General features: G+C 44.3%; 1 protein-coding gene across 1 annotated transcript in view; it reads right to left on the reverse strand.

The window, feature by feature from the left end:
• Nucleotides 1–24,352, reverse strand: part of SNX25 (sorting nexin 25) — a 266,994-nt gene that overhangs the window by 26,293 nt on the left and 216,349 nt on the right. The window contains 1 exon segment of the mRNA XM_030191496.1: nucleotides 12,733–12,799. Within this exon segment, the coding sequence (XP_030047356.1) occupies nucleotides 12,733–12,799 (67 nt within the window).

Raw genomic sequence — 24,352 nt, forward strand, 5'->3', positions numbered from 1 at the left:
TTTATAGAAACAGAAAAAATGAAGGCAGATAAAGACAATATGTCCTAGATTGCCTATCCATACTACTATCCCTACCTCTTCTTCAGAGATCCTATATACTTGTCCCAAGCTTTCTTGAATTCAGATATAGTTCATCTTTACCACCTGTATTGTGAGGAGGTCCACAAATTGACCACCTGTATTATGAGGAGATCCACAAATTTGCCACCCTTTTCATGAAAAAGTATTTCCTTGGGTTACTCCTGAGTCTTTCCCCTTCATTCCAGAGTTTTCTTTCAATTGAAAGGGACTTGCCTTGGGCATTTATGCCACAGAGGTACTTAAATGTCTGTATCTCCTTTCTCCCACCTTTCTTCCCAAGTATACAAACTGAGATCTTAAAGCCTGGGCAGTTGCATAGCCAGACAGACAATTTTGGATGGGCACAAATCTCTGCTCTGCCCTACCCCCACCTCAAAATATAAATACATTAGCTGATGAGGATCCTCAAGCTCTGTCAGCTGAAGACCTTCTCTGAAGGTGGCCAGAATTCCCTTATACCAAGCTTGGAAGGCAGCAACATCCCTAAACCAATGATGCCGGCACCCCACGCATGCTTAACTGTCGGTGGCTCAAGGATGCTGTCACTGATTGCAGAGCTTGGTAGAAGGGAGTTCTGGTGAGGTCTTCAGCTGGGGATGCTTGGGGATCTCATCAGCTATACAGCAAGGGCCAGGGCTGGTGTTAGACATACTAAGACCCCAGGTCAGATTATAAAGGAAGGCTCTCCTACCTGATCCCCTCTCCTCCCTGCCTCCCCTCCAATTTCCCCACCTGCCAATACTATCACACTGACAGACCATCACCAAATACAGAACAAGGGATAACAAATTAGAAATAAAAATATTTAGACCAAAATTGAACTGTGAACCCCAAGAAGTTAAACTTAGCATGTACTGCAACACTGGAGAAACAAAAACAGAAATGCATATCCTTTTCTTTACTGAACACAATACAAAGACATTTGCTATGCACGTTTCCCAATGTTAACATTTAAAATATTCAACATAAAATGTTTTCTTCTACCTTTGTGGTTTGGACATCCAGTTTCTCTTTCCTGCCTGTGGTCTGCTAACTCTCTTTCAAAAGATTGCTGTCTCTTTTCTCCCATGTCTATTCCCTCACTACACCTGCCTCCGATATATTGATCATTCCAGTTTAGCTTTTTCCTCTCTTTTTTTGTTTTCTGCCTCTGTCAACTCAAATTTCACTCTCTCTTGCTCTTCTCCTTCTTTTTTACTATTAAACTATCAAATTTCCTTATTCTCTCCCATTCTCCATCTCACTCCTTCCCCAGCCCTCCATTCCCTTTCATCTTTAATCTACACAAAAGAATCCAGTTTAGAAGGAATGGATCCACAGAAGCTTAGCAGAGATTGGGTGGCAACATTGGTCATTGGGAAGAAAAGCCAGTGCTGGGCAGCAGTGGCGATCCTAGGTCGGCTGCCACCCGGGGTGGATCGCCGCTGCACCCCCCCCCCCCCCGGGTGCAGCAGCATCCGTCCCCCCAGGGTGCAGCACAACCCCCCCCCCCCCCCCCCCCGGGTGCATTCTTAGCGGCTGTCGGCTCCACTGGCTCCCTCTGTCCCGGAACAGGAAGTAACCTGTTACAGGGCAGAGGGAGCAGGGAACCAGCGGAGCCAACAGATGCGCGGCTGCTCTCTGCACCCTCCAGCAGTGTGCACCCGGGGCGGACCGCCCCCACCACCCCGCCCTTGGTACGCCACAGCTAGGCAGACTTCTATGGTCTGTGCCCTGAAAATGACAAGGAAAAATCAAGGACAGGTACAAATATAAAGTATCACATACAATGAGTTTATCTTGTTGGGCAGACTAGATGGCCTGCCGTCATCTACCACGTTACTATGTTACTATCTACTCCTCATTACCATGTTTCTACCCCTGTAATCACTATCCTCTCATTAATTTCCTTGCCACCCTCCTCCTTCCCCCCCTCCTGGCCTCTCTCATATAGTTCCACCATTCCTAGCGTCTTCCTCCCTCCACCCTTCCCTCTTTCTTTCTTCCCTCCCCACTCTCGTTGTCACGTCTGTGGCCGTGACCACCCTCATACTTACCCTGTTTCTGGGAGTCAGTGGCTGTGCTGGCTTCTGCTTGCCTCTGTGTCTGTCTCTCTTAGTTTCTCTCTGGCTCTGTGTGCTGATTGCCTTACTGGACCTCACCTGTGTGGGCTATGCCTCTTCCAAGATGGCTGCCGCCTCCTCTATGCCAGTATCCAAGATGGCTCCTGCTTGTCCTTCCTGTGGGCTCTCTTTCTCTGTGTGTCAAGCCTCTCTTTGGAGGCAAGGAACTTCCTGCTTCTGTCCTGCTGGTGGTGACTCATCAGTGAGAGCCTTCATAAGGAAGTGCTGGGCTTGCAGTCAGTGCCTTTGCATAAAGTGTTATGCTCTTAGGCCAGGTCAGGTTAGTAGGTGTCTGCTGCACTACTGCTTAGCCTCTCTCTGGGTTCCAGCCCAGCTTCTTTCTGTGTCTGTTGTCTTTCCGTGGGGGGCTTCCCTGTCTCTGTTCCTGGCTTACTTACTCTGTGTTTGGGGTGTTGCCTCTGTTCCTGGCTTACTCTGTGTTTGGGGTGAAGCCTCTGTTCCTGGCTTACTCTGTGTTTGGGGTGAAGCCTCTGTTCCTGGCTTACTCTGTGTTTGGGGTGAAGCCTCTGTTCCTGGCTTACTCTGTGTTTGGGGGTGAAGCCTCTGTCCGTGTTTGTTCTCTGTCTGCATGTGAAGCCTCAGCCTTTGTGAGTTCCCACTAGGTGTGTGGAGCGGCTGTGGCTTCAGACCCTTGGCTTGATATTCCTGGTTTTCTCTGTTTGCTCTGCTGCCAGCCCAAGACCCTTGACCTGTTCTTCCTGGTTACTCTGTTCGCTCTGTTGCCTATCTTGAACCCTGCTTGTATTTCCTGAGTGTATATCCTGAATCCTGCTTTGCCTAGTCTGTGTGCTTACCCTGCTTGTATTTCCTGTGTGTATATCCTGAATCCTGTCTCTCTGTCTAGCTAGTGTTTATTGCCAGGGCGTGGTCCCTGTTTCCTGCTGCTTCCTAGCTAGTGGGTTTACCCGCTGGGTATTCCCTGATCCCCAGTCTGCCTTGCTGGCATGTTGCCCTAGTCTTTGTTCCTATATCTTGTCTCCTTGGTCTGCCTTCTGGTTCTTGCTAGTGGCGGTGCAGCAGCTCCCTGTCTGAGTTTAGTTCCTAGTCTAGTTTCCCTCATGTTTCCTAGACCCAGGGGGGGTCCTCTGGGTCTCCAGTTCCGGCCCTGTCCTTCAAGTCCTGCCGGCCACCTGCACGCTAGAGCTCAACTCTAGCAGAATGGTGGCCAAGCGCAGGTGAAGCGGATCCTGTCCTGCCGGTTCCAGTTGCCTACTTCCGATCCCGAGTTCCAGTCCTGTTCTTCCGTATGTCCGATTCCAAGATGGTCTTGCCTGCCTCTGCCGCTCCTCGGCAGGGGCCCAAGGGCTCACGATTCCCAGTGCGGCCCCGAGGACCTGACAGCATACCAAGGGCCTCGAGAATGCGATACTCGTAGCCCAACATCTCTCTGTCCCTTTTCTCTTCCCTCCTGCCCTCTTCTCCAAGGTCCAGCATTTCTCCCTCTCTCTCTCTTCCCCCACTCTCATTTTCTTGGAATCTCTCCATCACTCCCTTCTGCTCCTGGATCCAACATCTCCCTCTTTCTCCTCTCTCCACCTCCTGTGTATCTCTTCCTTCCTCTCTTCCACCCCCATGTCCAATATCTCTCCCTCTCTCTCATATATCCACCACCTCTCTCTCTCCCCTCTCTTATGCCCCTTGTCCAATATCTTTCTTTCCCCCCATGCATCTCTCCCTTCCTCCCCTCTACTATCATGTGCAACATTTCTACATCTTCTCCCATGCAGCATCTCTACCTCCCCTCCTATATCCAACATTTCTCCCTCTCTTGCCCCTCTCCGTTTTCCATGCAGCATATCTCCCTCCCCTCCAACCCCATATGCAAGATTTCTCAATCCTTCTCTACCCCTTTGCTACATTGATCACTTCCTCCCCTCCATCCCATATTCAACAATTCTCCCTCTCATATATCCTCATATTTCTCTCCCTCCCTTTTGTGCCCCTGCTCCAACATCTCCCTTCTCCCCCCCATGTGCAGCACTCTCTCCCTTCCTCCCCTCTACTATCATCTCTCCCTCCCCCCCACTCCTATGTCCAACATTTCTCCCTCTCTTGCCCCTCTCCCCTTTCCATACGGCAACTATCCCTCCCCTCCACCCCCATATGCAAGATTTCTCTGTCCCTCTCCACCCATTTGCTGCATCAATCCATTCCTCCCCTCCACCCCATGTCCAACAATTCTCCCTCTCCCCCTTCTCCCCATATCCAACAATTCTCCCTCTCTCATTCTTCTCTCCCCCTTGCAGCATCTCTCCATCACCACCCCGTCTGCAAGATTTTTCCCTTTCTCACCATCTATCTCTCTCCTTCCCTTGTGCCCCTGGTCCAACATCTCTCTTCCCCCCTCCCCCAATGTAGCATCTCTCCCTTCTTCCCCTTTACTATCACGTCCAACATTTCTCCCTCTCTCCCCCATGCAGGATCTCTCCCTCCCCTCCTATGTCCAACATTTCTCCCTCTTACCCCCTCCCCATGCAGCATCTCTCCCTTCCCTTCAACCCCCATATGCAAGATTTCTCCGTCCACCACTTTGCTGCATCGATACCTTCCTCCCCTCCACCCCATGTTCAACAATTCTCCCTCTTGCCTCTCTCCCCTTTCTCCCTCCACTCTATGTCCAACAATTCACCCTCTCACCCCTTGCAGCATCTCTCCACCCCCATCCCCTTCAGCATGATTTTTCCCTTTCTTGTCCCTTTGCTGCACCTTTCCCTTCCTCCCTCTCATCCAACAATTCTGCCCCTCTCTCACCCCCCCCCCCCCAATGCAGCATCTCTTCTTCCCTCTCCCACCACACCCACCAGGCAATAACTTTCCCTCTCGCTTCAACGGGTCCCCGGCAGTGATTCTCACACACTGCCTGCCACTAACCCAGAAGCTTTCCCTCTGCTGCGTCTCGCCCCCTTTGTCACAACTTCCTGTTTGCCTGGTCAAGACGTGGCAGAGGGGAGGCTTCTGGGTTAGCGGCAGGCAGTGATTGGGAATCGCTACCGGGGACCCATTGAAGTCAGAGTGATAAGGGAAGGAAGGGAAGGGAGAGAGATGCAGGACCACGGGATCCCAGCCTGCTCCCCCCATGCCGGTGCTGTCAAGGGTGCAGTGCTGCTGGGTGGGCCTGAACTCAAACTGGGTGGACTTGTCCCTCATGATTTATGATGAAGATCACTGACCATTTCAGTAGCTACCTTCTGGACTGACACCATCCTATCTTTTTGGAGGTGCAGTCTCTAGAATTATATACACTACTCTTAAAAAAAAAAAGTCTCACCAGAGACTTATACAAAGGTATTACCAGTCTTCTTTTTCCTGCTGGTCATTCTTCTCTCTACACACCCAAGCATCCTTCTGGCTTTTGGTGTTGCTTTTCTACCTGTTTGGCCAACTTGAGACCATCACATAACATCACTCTCCAAGTACCACTCCTCTTTTTATGCAAAGAAGTACTTCACTCCCTCTACATTCTTTTGGGTTTTCATAGCCCAAATGCATTATTACCCCGCAATTTGTTTTTTTTATCACTGAATCTTAGCTGCCAAATTCTGGACCATTCTTCAAGCTTTCCTAGGTGCCTCCTCACGCTATCCTTACCATCAGGGGTGTCCACCCAATTGCAGATTTAGATACAATCTACAGAGAGGCAGAACTTACCAGACAGCCCTTCAGCAATATTGTTTACAAAAATGTTAAGAAGAACTAGATCTAGAACCAATCCTCATAGCACACCAGTTATAATGTCCCTTTCCTTAGAATGAGCACCTTTTATCACTACTCTTTGCCACCTTCCACTTAACCAGTTCCTAACTCAGTCAGTTACTTTAAGTCCCCCTCTTCCTTCCTCACTGACTTCGATGCCTGGCTCTCTGTTTTTCTTGAACCCTCATCTCCGTCCCTCATTCTTGGAGACTTAACATACACGTTGACGACCCATCCGACTCTTACGCTTCTCAGTTCCTCACTCTGACATCCTCCTTCAACCTCCAGCTGAGCTCCATCATCCCTACTCACCAAACTGGTCATTGTCTTGACCTCGTCCTCTCTTCAACCTGCTCACCCTCCAATTTCTGCGCCTCTGCTCTTCCTCTCTCAGATCATCACCTGATCACCTTCACACTTCATCACCCTCCCCCTCAGTCCCGCCAAACACTAACCACTACTTTCAGGAATCTCCAGGCTGTTGACCCTCCCACCTTATCCTCTAGTATCTCTAATCTCCTCCCATCCATCATGTCCTCTGAGTCTGTTGACAAGGCTGTCTCTACTTACAATGTCACTCTCTCCTCTACTCTGGACACCCTTGCACCATCCATCTCCCGTCCCACAAGGCGTACTAATCCCCAGCCCTGGCTGACCCTTTGCATCCGATACCTTCGCTCCTGCGCCCGATCTGCTGAATGCCTCTGGAGGAAATCTCGCACCCATAGCGACTTCATTCATTACAAATTCAGGCTATCCTCCTTCCAGTCCTCCCTATTCCTTGCCAAACAGGACTATTACACCCAATTGACTAATTCTCTCAGCTCCAACCCTCGTCGTTTCTTCGCCACCCTTAACTCCCTCCTCAACGTGCCCTCCGCTCCCACCCCCCCTCACTCTCTCCTCAATCACTGGCTGACTACTTCCGTGACAAGGTGCAGAAGGTCAACCTCAAATTCACTACCAAGCCACCTCTTCCTCTTCACCCTTTAACCCATTCCCTCTTTTCCTGATATCACCGAGGAGGAAACCGCCCACCTTCTTTCCTCCTCAAAATGCACCACCTGTTCCTCTGATCCCATCCCCACTAACTTACTAAACACCATCTCTCCTACTGTCACCCCCCCATCTGTCATATCCTCAACCTCTCTCCACTGCAACTGTCCCTGACTCCTTCAAGCATGCTGTAGTCATACCACTTCTCAAAAAACCATCACTAGACCCTACCTGCCCTTCCAACTACCGCCCCATCTCCCTCCTACCCTTCCCTCTCCAAGATACTTGAACGCGCCGTTCACAGCCGCTGCCTTGATTTTCTCTCCTCTCATGCCATCCTCGATTCGCTTCAATCCGGTTTTCGCCCTCTACACGCAACAGAAACGGCACTCACTAAAGTCTGTAATGACCTGTTCCTTGCCAAATCCAAAGGTCACTACTCCATCCTCATCCTCCTCGACCTATCTGCCGCTTTTGACACTGTCAATCATAATTTACTTCTTGCTACACTATCATTTGGGTTCCAGGGCTCTGTCCTCTCCTGGTTCTCCTCTTATTTCTCCCACCGTACCTTCAGAGTACATTCTCATGGATCTTCCTCCACCCCCATCCCGCTCTCTGTTGGAGTTCCTCAGGGATCTGTCCTTGGACCCCTTCTTTTTTCAATCTACACCTCTTCCCTGGGCTCGCTGATCTCATCTCATGGTTTCCAATATCATCATTATGCTGACGACAACCAGCTTTATCTCTCCACACTAGACATCACTGCGGAAACCCATGCCAAAGTATCGGCCTGCTTATCCGACACTGCTGCCTGGATGTCCAACCGCCACCTGAAACTGAACATGGCCAAGACTGAGCTCACTGTCTTTCCACCCAAACCCACTTCTCCTCTCCCTCCGCTCTCTATTTCAGTCGATAACACCCTCATCCTCCCTGTCTCATCTGCCTGCAACCTCGGAGTCATCTTCAACTCCTCCCTCTCCTTCTCTGCTCATATCCAGCAGACAGCCAAGATCTGTCGCTTCTTGCTCTATAACATCAGCAAAATTCGCCCTTTCCTCTCTGAGCACACCACCCGAACTCTCATCCACTCTTTCATTACCTCTCGCCTTGACTACTGCAACCTACTCCTCACTGGCCTCCCACTTAACCATCTATCCCCCTTTCAATCTGTTCAGTACTCTGCTGCGCGTCTTATCTTCCGCCTAGACCGATATGCTCATATCACCCCTCTCCTCAAGTCACTTCACTGGCTTCCGATCAGGTACCGCATACAGTTCAAGCTTCTCCTACTAACCTACAAATGCACTCAATCTGCAGCCCCTCAATACCTCTCTACCCTCATCTCCCCTTACGCTCCTACCCGTAACCTCCGCTCACAGGACAAATCCCTCCTCTCAGTACCCTTCTCCACCACCACCAACTCCAGACTCCGCCCTTTCTGCCTCGCCTCACCCTATGCTTGGAATAAACTCCCTGAGCCCATACGCCAAGCCCCCTCCCTACCCATCTTCAAATCCTTGCTCAAAGCCCACCTCTTCAATGTCGCTTTCGGCACCTAACCACTGTACCTCTATCCAGGAAATCTAGACTGCCTCAATCTTGACTGCACTTTTTGTCCTTTAGATTGTAAGTTCCTTTGAGCACGGACTGTCCTTCTTTGTTAATTGTACAGCGCTGCGCAACCCTGGTAGCGCTTTAGAAATGTTAACCAGTAGTAGTAAGACATATACCAAGAGCACTCAGTTTATTTGTAAGTTATGTATGCAGAACTGTGTCAAAGGCTTTGCTAAAATCAAGAACCCATATCTAGTGCTCTCCCTCGATCCAATTCTCTGGTCGCCCAGTCTAAGAAAGTAATTGGATTTGTCTGATGAGACCTGCCTTTAGTAAAACAATGCTGCTTCAGTTCCTGCAGTCTACTGGATTCTAGAAACTTCAAGATTCTCTGTTTTAGAAGAGAGTTTCCATTAATTTACTTACCAAAGACTAACTGGCATGTAGTTTCCAACCTTCTCCTTACTTATGCTTTTGTGGAGAGGGCCACATTCACCCTTCTCAAGTCCGATGGGAACACCCCTGACTCTAGAGAAGCATTGAAAAGGACAAACAATGGAGACAACAGATGTTCCCTTCGTTCCTTCAGTACTCTCAGGGATGTATCCCATCTGGCCACATAATTTTTTTTTTTGCTTCAAAGAATATATATTTATTATTATTTATTAATATATTATTTATTTATGATAGATTTACACAGGCATGGAGTGGAATAGCAGCTTAATGCAGTGGTTTCCAAACCTGGTCCTGGAGCCAGTGCATGAAAATCTCTCACATGAATACTCATTGTGGATATCATGAAAACTTGACTGGCTGGGGTGCCTCCAGGACCAGGTTTGGGAACCACTGGCCTAATGGTTAGTGCAGCAGCCTGAGAACCAGGGGAACTGGGTTTGATTCGCACTGCAGCTCTTTGTGGCCTTGGACAAGACACTTAACCCTCTACTCCCTTAGGTACAAAATAAACACCTGTATATAATGGTATACATAAGTATTGCCATATTGAGACAGACCGAAGGTCCATGAAACCCAGCATCCTGTTTCCAATCCAGGTCACAAGTACCTGGCAAGATCCAAACACAGTACAATACATTTTATGTTGCTTATTCTACAAATAAGCAGTGGATTTTCCCCAAGTCCACTTTAATAACGGTCTATGGACTTTTCCTTTAAGAAGCCATCCAAACCTTTTTTAAACCCCGTTAGGCTAACTGCTTTTACTACATTCTCTGGCAATGAATTCCAGAGTTTTATTACACATTGAGTGAAGAAATGTACTACGTTTTAAATGTACTACTTTGTAGCTTCACTGCGTGCCCCCTAGTCCTAGTATTTTTGGAAAGAGTAATCAGGAGATTTACGTCTACCCATTCCACTCATCATTTTACAGACTTCTATTGTATCTCCCCTCAGCCATCTTTTCTCCAAGCTAAAGAGCCTTAGCCGCTTAAGCCTTTCCTCATAGGGAAGTCGTCCCATCCCCTTTATCACTTTTGTAGCCCTTCTCTGTACCTTTTCTAATTGCGCCATATCTTTTTGAGATGCGGTGACCAGAACTGAACACAACATTCGAGGTGTGCTCGTTGAATTATAATGTCCTCATTTTTGTTTTCCATTTCATTCCTAATAATATCTAACATTCTATTTGCTTTCTTAGCCGCTGCTGCACACTGAGCAGAGGGTTTCAACATATCATCAACAATGACACCTAGATCCCTCTCCCGGTCGGTGACTCCTAAGGTGGAACTTCGCATTACGTAGCTATAATTCAGGTTCCTCTTTCCCACATGAATCACTTTGCAGCTGCTCACATTCAACTTCATCTGCCATTTAGATGCCCAGTCTCCCAGTCTCGTAAGGGTGGATAGTGGGTTTACATATATTCAGAATATATTATTGCCCCATAGGCTGGGAACAGAAAAAAAAAGAAAAGGCAGACTATCTGTTGAGGACAAAACTATTACTACTACTACTCCTCTTTTCTATAGTGCTACTAGACATACGCAGCGCTGTACACATTATATGGTGGTACTCTCTCTGACCCTAGAGGGCTCACAATCTGTTTTTGTACTGGGGGCCATGGAGGGTTAAGTGACTTGCCCAAAGAGCTGTAGTGGGAATCGAACCCAGGTTGCCAGGATCAAAACCCACTGCACTAACCTTTAAGGCATTCCTCCAGTCTACAAAATTAGTAGAAATGCTGCTGAATGAAAGAACAGTATAATATCTAGGATGTTAGTCAACTACTATTACTACTAGTCATTTCTATGGCACTACTAGATGTATGCAGTGCTGTACACATTATATACAGGTACTTTTCTCTGTCCCTAGGGGGCTCACAATCTAAGTTTTTCATACCTGGAGCAATGGAGGGTTAAGTGACTTGCCCAAGGTCACAGGGAGCTGAAGTTGGAATTGAACCCATGTTGCCAGGATCAAAGCCCGCTGCACTAACCATTAGACTACTCCTCCACTCCACTTGTGTAAAATGGGAAAGATTGTACCAAACCTGACTAAACTCTTTGACAAGGCAGTCAGAACAGTGGATCAAAAGGAGTTCAAGATATGACCTATCTGTATTTACTTAGAATCACTTAGCACTAGTTTTGGAAGGGGAGTGGGAGTAGATGCAGAAATAATGAACTAGGAGAGTAATTAGTTGAACAGGATTGAAAAACTGAAGGAAATGTGACCAGTGAGATACCAAAATGATTATTAGTGTTAAGCCAGGTCACATTCAATGCCTTTACTGTATAAATCACACTGCACAACTGGTAGAAAGGAACATGCTCAAAGTGTGTATTACACTAAACTCTGCAACAAAGTAAACATGCCAGTTGGAACAGATAAAATGAAGGATGAAATGGCCAATGGTTTGGCAACTGTGCAGCTGTTTGCAAAGTTTCTAAGCTGGCAATAAAGCACTTGGAATATTATGGTATCATTCCTGTACTCAACTGTGGCCTGCAGTGTCTATAAATAAAAGTCTGTCACTACAGCTTTTCTTTCAAATAGGAATTTCAGGCAGGCAGCTAGGCTGCCTTTTGGATAGCTCTTTGAGTACCGGGTACCAACATTCATGGTGACACAAAATTATTCAGGGTCGTCAAGTCGCAGGAGGAATGTGAACGATTACAGGAGGACCTTGCGAGACTGGGAGAATGGGCGTGCAAGTGGCAGATGAAGTTCAATGTTGACAAGTGCAAAGTGATGCATGTGGGTAAGAGGAACCCGAATTATAGCTACATCTTGCAAGGTTCCGCGTTAGGAGTTACGGATCAAGAAAGGGATCGGGGTGTCGTCGTCGATGATACGCTGAAACCTTCTGCTCAGTGTGCTGCTGCGGCTAGGAAAGCGAATAGAATGTTGGGTGTTATTAGGAAGGGTATGGAGTCCAGGTGTGCGGATGTTATAATGCCGTTGTATCGCTCCATGGTGCGACCGCACCTGGAGTATTGTGTTCAGTACTGGTCTCCGTATCTCAAAAAAGATATAGTAGAATTGGAAAAGGTACAGCGAAGGGCGACGAAAATGATAGTGGGGATGGGACGACTTTCCTATGAAGAGAGGCTGAGAAGGCTAGGGCTTTTCAGCTTGGAGAAGAGACGGCTGAGGGGAGATATGATAGAAGTGTATAAAATAATGAGTGGAATGGATCGGGTGGATGTGAAGCGACTGTTCACGCTATCCAAAAATACTAGGACTAGAGGGCATGAGTTGAAGCTACAGTGTGGTAAATTTAAAACGAATCGGAGAAAATTTTTCTTCACCCAACGTGTAATTAGACTCTGGAATTCGTTGCCGGAGAACGTGGTACGGGCGGTTAGCTTGACGGAGTTTAAAAAGGGGTTAGATAGATTCCTAAAGGACAAGTCCATAGACCGCTATTAAATGGACTTGGAAAAATTCCGCATTTTTAGGTATAACTTGTCTGGAATGTTTTTACGTTTGGGGAGCGTGCCAGGTGCCCTTGACCTGGATTGGCCACTGTCGGTGACAGGATGCTGGGCTAGATGGACCTTTGGTCTTTCCCAGTATGGCACTACTTATGTACTTATGTACTATTGTCTTGTCAAATTTCCCAATGGGTATCACAATGGGTTTAAAATGGATTCAGTGTGTTCATAAATATTTGCTGTAAGTCAGCCAATACCACAGTTAATGGATTAGGAATGGAATATTAACCACATTCTAATTTAAGCAAACAGCTTCATTCAGTTTTTAAACATATCTGCAGTTTTTGCTCACCCTAAAATTATTATAATAAAATGCTACTTACTTATTGATGGTTCTTCCAAAAGTAACTTGCACCAGAGCAATCAGTGTTTTTCTAACCCATTTAAACACTAAAAATAAAGTAAAAAGTCATTTTTTAAAAAATTGTGAACATATATATATGATATTCTTATGGTTGCACACAGAGTCAGGATAATGAATCTATTCTGTTATAACACAATAGCGTAATGTCCAGTTAAATCAGGAAAGGGAGTCATATCGGGGTATAATAATTATTTAGAACTGAAACTCTCAGCAACTATCTTTGATTCAGGTAAACAACCTAAAGATATTAATGGAACCTAAAAATGAAAATATAGGAAATATTAGAAAACAGTAAAAATTATACACAAAGCTCAGAAGTGTTTAAATTATGGTAGCCCTGGGCATGTAAACTAAATTTCAAAGAGAAACTTCTCACAAAATTTCCCTTTGAAAATCCATTCCCTATGGATGCATATGTACTAGGAGAATGCAGGGAAAAAATGTTTGTTTCATTTACTTTTCATTTAACTTTAGTGTGCACTTGTTTTAGCACATAATGATATTAAATAATACATGCTATTTTGTTTTGCACTCCCTAAAACAAAAGGAAATTCACTGAAATGAAAATGCACATCCCTAATATGAATTGCAGAGTTGCAGGTCCAAAATCCCCACTGAGAAGTACATATGAAGAGTTAAAACTAACTCCCCATGGACAGCCAGGTGGCAGGGTTCACATTGCTATTCAAGTGATCAATTTGATCCCCCACTTAGGTCTCTGGCCTGGCTGGGATTGCAAAACCTATAGTAGCACCATTTACAGCTGCTTGGGGAATTGTGACCATGGTCCAAGGCTTACATCTAGCAGTCAGATTCAAGGCCTATGATTGTGGGGTTCTGGACATAGCCCTGCTGTATGGCTCTGGTCATTGCTCTAATGCAGTGGTCCCCAAACCTGTCATGGGGAACCCCTAGCCAGACAAGTATTCAGGATATCCACAATGGATATGCATGCAGTGGAGGAGATGCATGCAAATCTCTCATATGCATATTCATTGTAGATATTAAAACCTGACTGGCAGAGGGATCCCCAGGACAGAATCCAGTAATGTTCCAATGAGAACAGTAGGGGAGAATATGCAAAATATAAAAATCCCTATGCAGTTTTAAATGAAAGCTCATGGACTTAGAATCCCAGCCTTAGTTTTGATTGAATTAGAGGCCCCAAAAACTGCTGGGTTCTTATAAGACAAAAAAAAAAAAAAGGTTTAACTTATGCCTTACACACACTTTGCCAGAGTGGCTTAGTTTCAAGCACTGTGCCACTCCTCTTAAGCAGTGCCTCCTGTCAGGAATACCTTTGAAAATTGCATCCCTCTCCCAACCAACTGCTACCTCTTTGGACCTACGATGTAGACTCTGCCCCATTTTTGGCAGCCCTCCTCTGTGGCTGTATATACTCTGCCCTATGCTTTTGAAAGCGGCAGCCTCCATAATGGTACTCAATATTACAGATGAAGTCTCCCAAATGATTTCTGTCGAACATAAGAACAGCCCAGTATCCTGCTCCCCAACAGTGGCCAAGCTAGGCCACAAGTACCTGTCAGAATCCCAAAGGGTAGCAAGATTCCATGCTACCCATCCCAGTGATAAATAGGGGCTTTTCCACTCTCTAACCTAATAGTAGCTTATGGATTTACGAAAATATGAACAGCCATACTTGATCAGACCAATGGTCCATCAAGCCCAGTATCCTGCTTCCAGCAATGGCCAATCCAGGTCACAAGAAACACAATCAGTAGCACCATTCCATGCTACCAATCCCAGGGCAAGCAGTGGCTTCCCACATGTCCATCTTAATAAGCAGGCTATGTACTTTTCCTGCAGGAACTTGTCCAAACCTTTTTTAAACTCAGATATATTAACCACCATTACCACATCCTCTGGCAACAAATTCCAGAGCTTTCTTTGAGTGAAAAGTTATTTCCTCCTATTTGTTTTAAAAGTATTTCCATGCAATTTCATTGTGTGTCCCCTGGTCTTTATACTTTTTGAATGACAGAAAAAAACGTTTCACCTCCATCTGTTCCTCTCTACTTATGATTCTGTAGACCTCAATCATATCCCATCAGCTGTCTCTTTTCCAAGCTCAAGAGCCCTAACCTGTTTAACTTTTCTTCTTAAGGGAGCAGTTCCATCCCCTCAATCATTATGGTTGCTCTTCTTTGAACCTTTTCTAATTCTGCTATATCTTTTTTGAGATAAGGTGACCAGAACTGAACACAATACTCAAGGTGAGGTCGCACCATGGAGCAATACAGAAGAATTATAATATTTTTGCTCTTATTTTGCATCCCTCTCCTAATAATTCCTAGCATCCTTTGCTTTTTTGGCCACCGCCACACACTGGGGGGAAGATTTCAGCATATTGCCTACAATGACACCTAGGTCTTTTTCTTGAGTGCTGATTCCTAAAGTGGATCCTAGCATTAGATAACCATGATTCAGATTATTCCTCCCAATGTGTATCACTTTGAATTTGCCTACATTACATTTTATCTGCCATTTGGATGCCCACTCATTCAGTTTCCTAAGGTCTTCCTGCAATTCTTCACAATCCACATGCGTTTTGACAACTTTGAATAGTTTCATGTCATCCGCAAATTTAATCATCTCACTCGTAGTTCCAAATTCCAGATCATTTATAAGTATGTTAAATAGCATCAATCCCAATACACTTCCCGGTGGCACTCCACTGTTCACCCTCTTCCATTGAGAAAAATGGCCATTTAATCCTACCCTCTGTTTTCTGTCCAATAACCAATTCTTAATCCATAACAGAACATTGCTTCCTATGACATGACTCTTTAATTTTCTCAGCAGTCTCTAATGAGAAAATTTATCAAAAGCTTTCCGAAAATCTAGACAGACTACATCAACCGGTTCACCTTTATCCACATGTTTATTCATACCTTCAAAGAAATGAAGCAAATTGGTGAGGTAAAACCTCCCGTGGCTGAATTCATGCTGACTCTATCTCATTAAACCATGGTGTCTACGTGTTCTGTAATTTTATTCTTTATAATAGTTTCCACTATTTTTCCCGGCACTGAAATCTGGCTTACCAGTCGTTAAATCCTCAGATCACCCCAGAACCCTTTTTGAAAAATAGGCATCACACTGGCCACCCTCCAGTCCTCAGGTACTACAAATGGCTTTAACGACAGGTTACAGATCACTTGCAGCAGATCAGCAATTTCATGGGGGAAACACATACCAGACGTTTCCTACAGGAACTAAACCTTTTTAAAACCCAGATGTGCTAATTGCTGTTACCATCTCTTCTCACAATCAGTTCCAGAACTTAACTTATTCATTGACTGAAAAAATATCTGTGACCATCTTCGGGAAAAGGTGACTAACGCAGTGGATCCAAAATGTTGAGACTGTCTGATTTTTCATGTCATGGGCAATATGTAGTCTTTAAAATGTACTATGTTTGAACTTCTGTAACTTTTCTTATTTTTTTTTCAGATAAAAAGATGCTGGCTGATTTTTCATGTCATGGGTCAATATATAGTCTGTAAAATGTACTATGTTTGAACTTCTGCAACATTTCTTATTTTTTCAGATAAAAAGATGCTGTTTGAACTATTGTATTGCAAACTGTTTGCTCTAACAATATTCATTAAATCTAAATTTTTTTCTCTCATGACTTTAGTCACCTTTTTTCCTATTCATTTTTAAAGTATTACAATGTAACTTCATGGAGGGTCCCCTAGTCTTTGTACTTTTTGAATAAGTAAACAATTGATTCACATTTACCCTTTCTACTCCACTCAGGATTTTGTAGACCTCTAACCTTTTCCCCCCTCAGAAGTCTCTTTTCCAAGCAAAAGAATCCTAACATCTTCCTCATATGAGAGGAGTACCATCCCCTTATTCATTGTGGTCACTCTTCTTTGAACCTTTTCTAATTCTGCTATATCTTTGCAATAAGGCGACCAGAATTGCACACAATACTCAAGGTGAGGTTGCACTACAGAGCAATGCAGTGGCATTATAATATTCTTTGAGGCGTATTTTCAAAGCACAAAGATAAATGGAGGGCATTTTCGAAAGAAACGTCCAAGTAGTGATTTGGACGTCCTTGCAAAATGTTGAAATCCAGGGGTGGGGGAAAAACGTATTTTCAAAAAAAGATGGACGTCCAAATTTCGTTTCAAAAATACCATCAGAGACGTCCAAATCCTTAAATTTGGATGTCCCTAGACATGGACGTTTCTGACTTTCAGCGATTTTCAAAACCAAAGACGTCCATGTCAAAAACATCCAAATGCAAGCCATTTGGACGTGGGAGGAGCCAGCATTTGTAGTGCACTGGTCCCCTTTGTTATGCCAGGACACCAAATGGGAACCCTAGGGGGCACTGCAGTGGACTTCATAAAATGCTCCCAGGAACATAGCTCCCTTACTTTGTGTGCTGAGCCCCCAAAACCCACAACTGTACACCACTACCATAGCCCTTACGGGTGAAGGGGGGCACCTAGATGTGGGTACAGTGGGTTTGTGGTGGGTTTTGGAGAGCTTGCTGTTTCCTCCACAAATGTAACAGATGGGGGGGGGGGGGGGTATGGGCCTGGGTCCGCCTGTCTGAAGTGCACTGCAGTACCCACTAAAACTGCTCCTGGGACCTTCATGCGCTGTCATGGACCTGAGTACAACATCTGAGGCTGGCACGAAATATTTTTAAAGATGTTTTTTGAGAGTGGGAGCGGGTTAGTGACCACTGTGTAACAGGAGGTCATCCCCGATTCTGTCTGGTGGTCATCTGGTCATTTCAGGCACCTTTTTGTGCCTTATTCGTAAAAAAAAACATGTCCGGGTGAAAATGTCCAAGTGTTCGTCAGGGACGTCCTTGCTTTTTTCAATTATGGGTCAAAGACGTCCAAGTGTTAGGCATGCCCAAGTCCCGCCTTCGCTACACCTCCGACTCGCCCCCTTGAAAATTTGGACATCCATGCGAAGGACTGCAGTTGGAGATGTTCAAAATTGGGTTTCGATTATACAGATTTAGACGTCTCTGGGAGAAGGACGTCCATCTTCCGATTTGTGTCAAAAGATGGACATCCTTCTCTTTTGAAAATGAGCTCCATAGTAACCTATGGAACTTAGTAAGTCTCAGTGCTTTGAAAATGAGCCCTTTTTACTTATTTTCTATACCTTTCTTAATAATTCCTAGCATTCTGTTTGTTTGTTTGGCTGCTGCCGCGCACTGAGCAGATTTCAATATATTGTCCATGATGTCACCTAGATCTTTTTCTTGGGTAGTGACTCCTATATGTGGATTCTAGCTTCAAGTAACTATGATTTTGATTATTCTTCCCAATGTGCATAACTTTGCATTTGTCCACATTAAATTACATGTGACATTTGGATGCTGTCTTCCAATTTCCTAAGGGCCTCCTGTAATTTCTTACAATCTGCATGTGATTTAACATGAATAGTTGTGTTATCTGCAAATTTAATCACCTCACTTATTGTTCCCATTTCCAGATCATTTATAAATGTTAAACAGCACCAGTACCAGTAGATACCTGGGGCATTCTATTATTCACCTTTCGCTATTAAGAGACATGGCCATTTAACCCTACCCTCTGATTTCTATCTATTAATCAGTTCTACTCCACCACAGAATATTGCTTCCTATCTCATGGCTTTTTAATTTTTTCAAGAATCTCTCATGAGGAACTTTGTCAAAAGCTTTCTGAAAATCTAGATACACCACATCAACTGGCTCACCTTTATCCATGTTTATTCACATCTTCAAAGAAATGAAGCAAGATTTTTCTTGGCTGAATCCACGTTGACTGTACCATTAAACCATGTCTATGTGTTCTATAATTTTATTCATTATATTAGTTTCTATTATTTTACCCAGCACTGACATCAGGCTTATCAGTCTGTAATTTCCCAGATCACCCCTGGGAAACTGGTGTTACATTGTCTCTTTCTTCTGGTTACATTTATTCCAATGTACTTTGCATTTCATTGGCTTTCCCTGTTGCCCTATCACACTATTAAAGTTTGAGCTCTTGCTTGATGCAGAAAGTTACTTTACCCAACAGCTGTCAAGAGTCCTTTATTATAAAGGATATTCAATATTTTGATGAGCAAATGCCCATGCACTTATGTTCAGTATGGTGAGTATCCCAAATGGAAAAGTTTGGTCATACCTGATAATTTTCTTTCCCTGAGTCCAACCAGACCGGTCCATAATGCATGGATTATGCACCTCAGCCAGTAGATGGAAACAGACATATGAGTTGTAAGCTCTGCCCTATCAGAGGCTCTGTGCAGCATCAGCTCACCAGTATCTCTGTAACAAAGCAAACATGAACCAGAAACCCTTCCCAAACGAATTTAATAGAAGGAGGGAATCCAAAGTAATAAACTGGAACTATTTTCACTCAAGAGATTCCCAAGTAAGAAATTATGACTTACCATAACTTTACAAAAGCAAAGAGGTAAACAAAGTGAAACGGCAGGAATTAAGTATCAGGTTGGGTCTCTGGACCAGTCTAGTTAATCTTAAAAGAAAAATAGCAGGTAAGACCTTCCTTCCTTTGTCCGCCAGACTAGTCCAGAATACATGTACTGCAGGAAAGCAATCCTCAAACTGGGTGGGATACAGAGACCCTGCTGTTATAAAACTGATGCCAAATCAACATCTTCTATGGTATAAATTGCCAATCTATAGTGTTTGGAAAAGGTGTATAGAGAAGAGCAGGTGGCAGCTCTGCAAATTTCAGATGGATGAATTGATCACGACTCTGCCCAAAATGTCATGACACCTCTGGATGAATGGACTCACAGACCTTTAGGAGGCCCTCGTCCACTGAAAACAAAGATAAAATGACAGCCTCTTTCAACCAACACAAAGTAGTTGCTTCGCCCGTTTTAGCGCTACCAAATCAAACAAAGTGATCAGATTTGCAAAACTTATTTGTCACCTCCATGCTATATAAACATCCAAGAGGTGAATACTGCATTCATCTCCTTAAACCTCCCGCTGGAAGGCAAGCAAGGTCAATGCCTGATTAAAATGAAAGACCAACACAACCTTAGGAAAATAAGGAGGGAAAATAGAAACTTCTGCTTCAGAAAAAAAGGGCTCTCTGTAGGGTAAGGTACAAAAAGGAACAAAATCTCTCTTTACATCAAGCCTCAAAAAATCTCCAGATTCTAGTACAGGACAGTGAAGTAACTTTCTTGCTTGCAACAGAGTTGTAATTATCACGTCTTTGTAACCCTTACAGTTCAAACACACCCTCTCAATGGGCAGATTGTAACACAAAAGCGAGAGCACCCTTATGGCAGAATTATCCTACCAGAAATGTAAAATTGCTTTTAAGACTTACTTCTTTAAAAAGTATTCCCTATAAGCTGCTTTATTCTTTCCATATTTCTATACTCACTTGTTGCAGCACACCTCTATGTTTTACCTACACCCACTTTCCCCTTATGTGTTTATTTATGGCTCTGTAATTTAGTTTAATTCTTATCCCTTCTATGTATTCCTATTGTATGTGTTTTTGTTTTGTTTCAGTTTGTCTTTCCTGTTTGCCTTGTTTTTATTTAATTATATTTTATTTCCCTTTTAAATACTTGGTTAACCACTTAGAAGATATTTCATATGATTTGTGGTATATCAAAAATAAACTGAATCCTGAAAACCTGAAACCATCATCATTAGGTCTTATACCAGGAGACCCTTTTCTTGATGAAACTTCAGGCATTCTGCATTAAAAACCAAGCCAGACCAGCATACCACTGATGCCTGAGCTAATCCAGTGCCACAAAGATTGTTAAACCTGGATGAGAAGTCACTTTCTGTAAAACCTGGAACAGCACTGGCCATGGGGGAAGCATATACAATGCTCCCACCTCTGACCACTGCTGCAGGAGGACATCCAAGCCTACTGCACTACTTTCCTTCTGTCAACAGAAATGGAGAACCTTGTCATTGTGACGTGATGCCATGAGATACATTGCTGAAGTTCCTCCAACAGATTTGGATCATGGCAAAAGCTTTCTTTGACAACTCCTATTCTCCTAGGTTCTGGGAATATTTGCGCAATAAGTCTGCTTGAATAGACTTATTGGGACTGTTAGATCACGAAGGAGCAAAAGGAGTGCTCAGGGAGGACAAGGCCATAGCGGAGAAACTGAATGGATACTTTGCTTCTGTCTTTATGGAGAAGGATGTAAGAGATCTGCCTGTACCAGAATCGGTTTTCAAGGGTGATGATGCGGAGGAACTGAAAGAAATCTCGGTGAACCTGTAAGATGTACTGAGCAAAATTGACAAATTAAACAGTAGTAAATCACCTTGACCGGATGTCAAACATCCAAGGGTACTCAAAGAAATCAAGCATGAAATTGCTGATCTGCTGTTAGTAATATGTAACCTGTTGTTAAAATCGTCCGTAGCACCTGAAGATTGGAGGGTGGCCAATGTGACGACGATTTTTAAAAAGGGTTCTAGGTGTGACCCGGAAAATTATAGACCGGTAAGCCTGATGTCGGTGCTGGGCAAAATAGTGGAAACTATTATAAAGAATAAAATTATAGAACACGTAGACAAACGTGGTTTAATGGGACAGAGTCAACATGGGCTCAGCCGAGAGAAGTCTTGCCTCAACCAATTTGCTTAATTTCTTTGGATAAAGGTGAGCTGGTTGATGTAGTGTATAGATTTTCAGAAAGCTTTTGATAAAGTTTCTCATGAAAAACTCCTGAGAAAATTAGAGTGCCATGGGATAGGAGGCAAGGTTCTGGTGTGGATCAAGAATCGGTTATTGGACAGAAAACAGAGGGTGGGGTTAAATGGTCATTTCTCTCAACGGAGGAGAGTGGAGTGCTGCAGGGATCTGTACTGGGACCGGTACTATTTAACATATTTATAAATGATATGGAAATTGGGACGAGTGAGGTGATCAAATTTGCAGATGATACACGTGCGGCCTGTCAAATATTACAGGAAGACTGGGCGTCCAAATGGCAGATGAAATTTATTTATTTTTTTTAATCTTTTTTTATTAATTAACAGTTTTTCAGTACAAACATTAACTCATGCTAACAATATACTCTAGTCTTTGTGCAGTACAAAACCCACAGATCTCCCCCCTCCCACCCCCCTCAGGATAACACAGCCAAGAAAATACACTTTGTTTTGCCATAGAAGTCACCAAATACATACATCAGCCTGTAAGCCCCCGCCATTCTACATAAGTAGACCAGGTTTTAAGAAATCTCACCATTCCTCCTCGTCGCAGGGCAGTTAATTTATCCATCAAACAACAATAGTCCACCTTGGTAAGTACTTGGTCCACAGTGGGTAGCATTTGTTGTTTCCAATATTTTGCAATTAAAGTCCTGGCTGCTGTAACAATATAGCGTAAAAGTGCAGAGCAGGAGTCTTTGTTCTCTCTTACAACTATGTTCAGCAGACAAAAGCCAGAATCAAACTTTATCACAAGCCCCATCCCACTCTGCAATCTGGACTGTAAGTCCTGCCAGAACTGCTGTATCATTGGACACTCCCACCAGATATGCCAAAATGTACCCTCTACCCCGCACTTACGCCAGCAAGCTGCCGATCCATTTTTTAAAATGCGGACAAGTCGGCTAGGGGTCATATACCATTGATACAACATTTTATATCCATTTTCCAGTAAAGGAGTAGCTACTGAAAATGCCAATAAACGTTTAAATATTCTTTTCCAAACCAGTGGGTCATATGTGGTACCCAGTAAAGTCTCCCATTTCTTAAGGCATTTGTCCAGTGGTTGGGTCTTATGTAACAGAGCTCTGTAAATACGAGATATCCCCCCTTTACCTTCCCCTGATCTCATGGCTAACTCAAGCTCTGTGTCTGCAAGGGATAAGTCCTCTCTCGCTTTTCTCTGTATAAAGTCTCTAATCTGCATATAAAAGAAGTGGTCTTTGTCCCCTAATCCAAATTCCTCCTGGAGTGTGTGAAACGAATGGCACTTCCCATCTTCCCATATTTGGCCCAGCAAGCGCAGCGAAGCTGCTGACCACTGTCCATATACCCCACCTGCCCGACCTGGAGTAAAGTCGGTTGCATAGATGATAGGGGTCATCACATGATATTTACGTCCAGGGAACCAAGCCGCTCTACATCTAACCCATTCCCCCAGGATCATCCCCATCGGACCTCGTATTCCAGAGATAAGGCTTCGCAGGAGCGGCAAGGGGAGCCATGCCACAGCCCATAATGGTACCCCTTTTAAGCCCCATTGCGCAGCATAGGTCCATAACTTAGTCGGGCCTCTCTGTACCGTGGACAGCATCTGAAATAGGGCAGCTTTATAATATAGGCTAAAATTAGGAACCCCCATACCCCCATCTTTCCGCAGTTGAAAGAGGACACTACGAGCCACTCGGGGTGGTCTTTTACGCCAGATAAAGGCAAACATTTTCTTATGAAGAGTGTGAAAAAATGGTATATGAACTGTCACCGCCATAAAAAGATACAAAAGCTTGGGGAGTAGTGTCATCTTAACCGCTGCTATTCTACCCATCCATGACATATGCAGCCCTCCCCATCTGTCCAATTCTTGCAAAACCCACAATTTGGGTAGAAAGTTTTCCCGAAATAGGTCCCCAGTGTCTGGCGTCAAATTAACCCCCAGATATCTAATATACCTAGGGGACCAGAGAAAATGGAAGGAGGCTTGTAACTGCTTGTAACTGCTCCTGTAGCTCATTCGAGCATTGTATAGGCATGATCTCAGACTTTTGCATATTAATTTTGAGACCAGCTACCTGGCCATATCCCTGAAGTATCTGCATCACGGCTTGCAATGATTTCTCAGGCTGCGACAGTGTCAACAGTACATCATCTGCATAAAGCAGTAGCTTGGTTTCATGCCTCCCTATTCTAATACCTTGTACTGTAGAGTCTGCTCGGATCAAAATTGCTAGCGGCTCCATGGCTAGTGCAAAGAAGTAATGGGGAGAGGGCACAACCCTGTCTTGTGGCAGATGAAATTTAATATGGACAAATGCAAGGTGATTCATATTGGAAAGAATAATCCGAATCACAATTACCTGATGCTAGGGTCCACCTTGGGGGTCAGAGCTCAAGAAAAAGATCTGGGTGTCGTTGTAGATAATACGCTAAAATCTTCTGCTCAGTGTGCAGTGGCAGCGGCCAAAAAAGCAAACAGGATACTATAAATTATTAGGAAAGGGATGATGAATAAGACCGAAAATACCATAATGCCTTTGTATTGCTCCATGGTGCTTCCGCACCTCGAGTATTGCGCTCAGTTCTGGTCACTGTACAGTAGCGGAATTAGACAAGGTTCAAAGAAGAGCGACTAAAATGATAAAGGGGATGGAACTCCTCTCGTATAAGGAAAGGCTAAAGAGGTTAGGGCTCTTAAGCTTGGAAAAGAGACGGATGAGGGGAGACATGATTGAGGTCTACAAAATCCTGAGTGGTGTAGAACGAGTAGAAGTAAATCGATTTTTTACTCGTTCCAAAAGTACAAAGACTAGGGGACACTCGAGGAAGTTACATGGAAATACTTTTAACACAAATAGGA

Source organism: Microcaecilia unicolor, chromosome 2 (genome assembly GCF_901765095.1).
Source record: "Microcaecilia unicolor chromosome 2, aMicUni1.1, whole genome shotgun sequence".
In the NCBI taxonomy this organism is placed as follows: domain Eukaryota; kingdom Metazoa; phylum Chordata; class Amphibia; order Gymnophiona; family Siphonopidae; genus Microcaecilia; species Microcaecilia unicolor.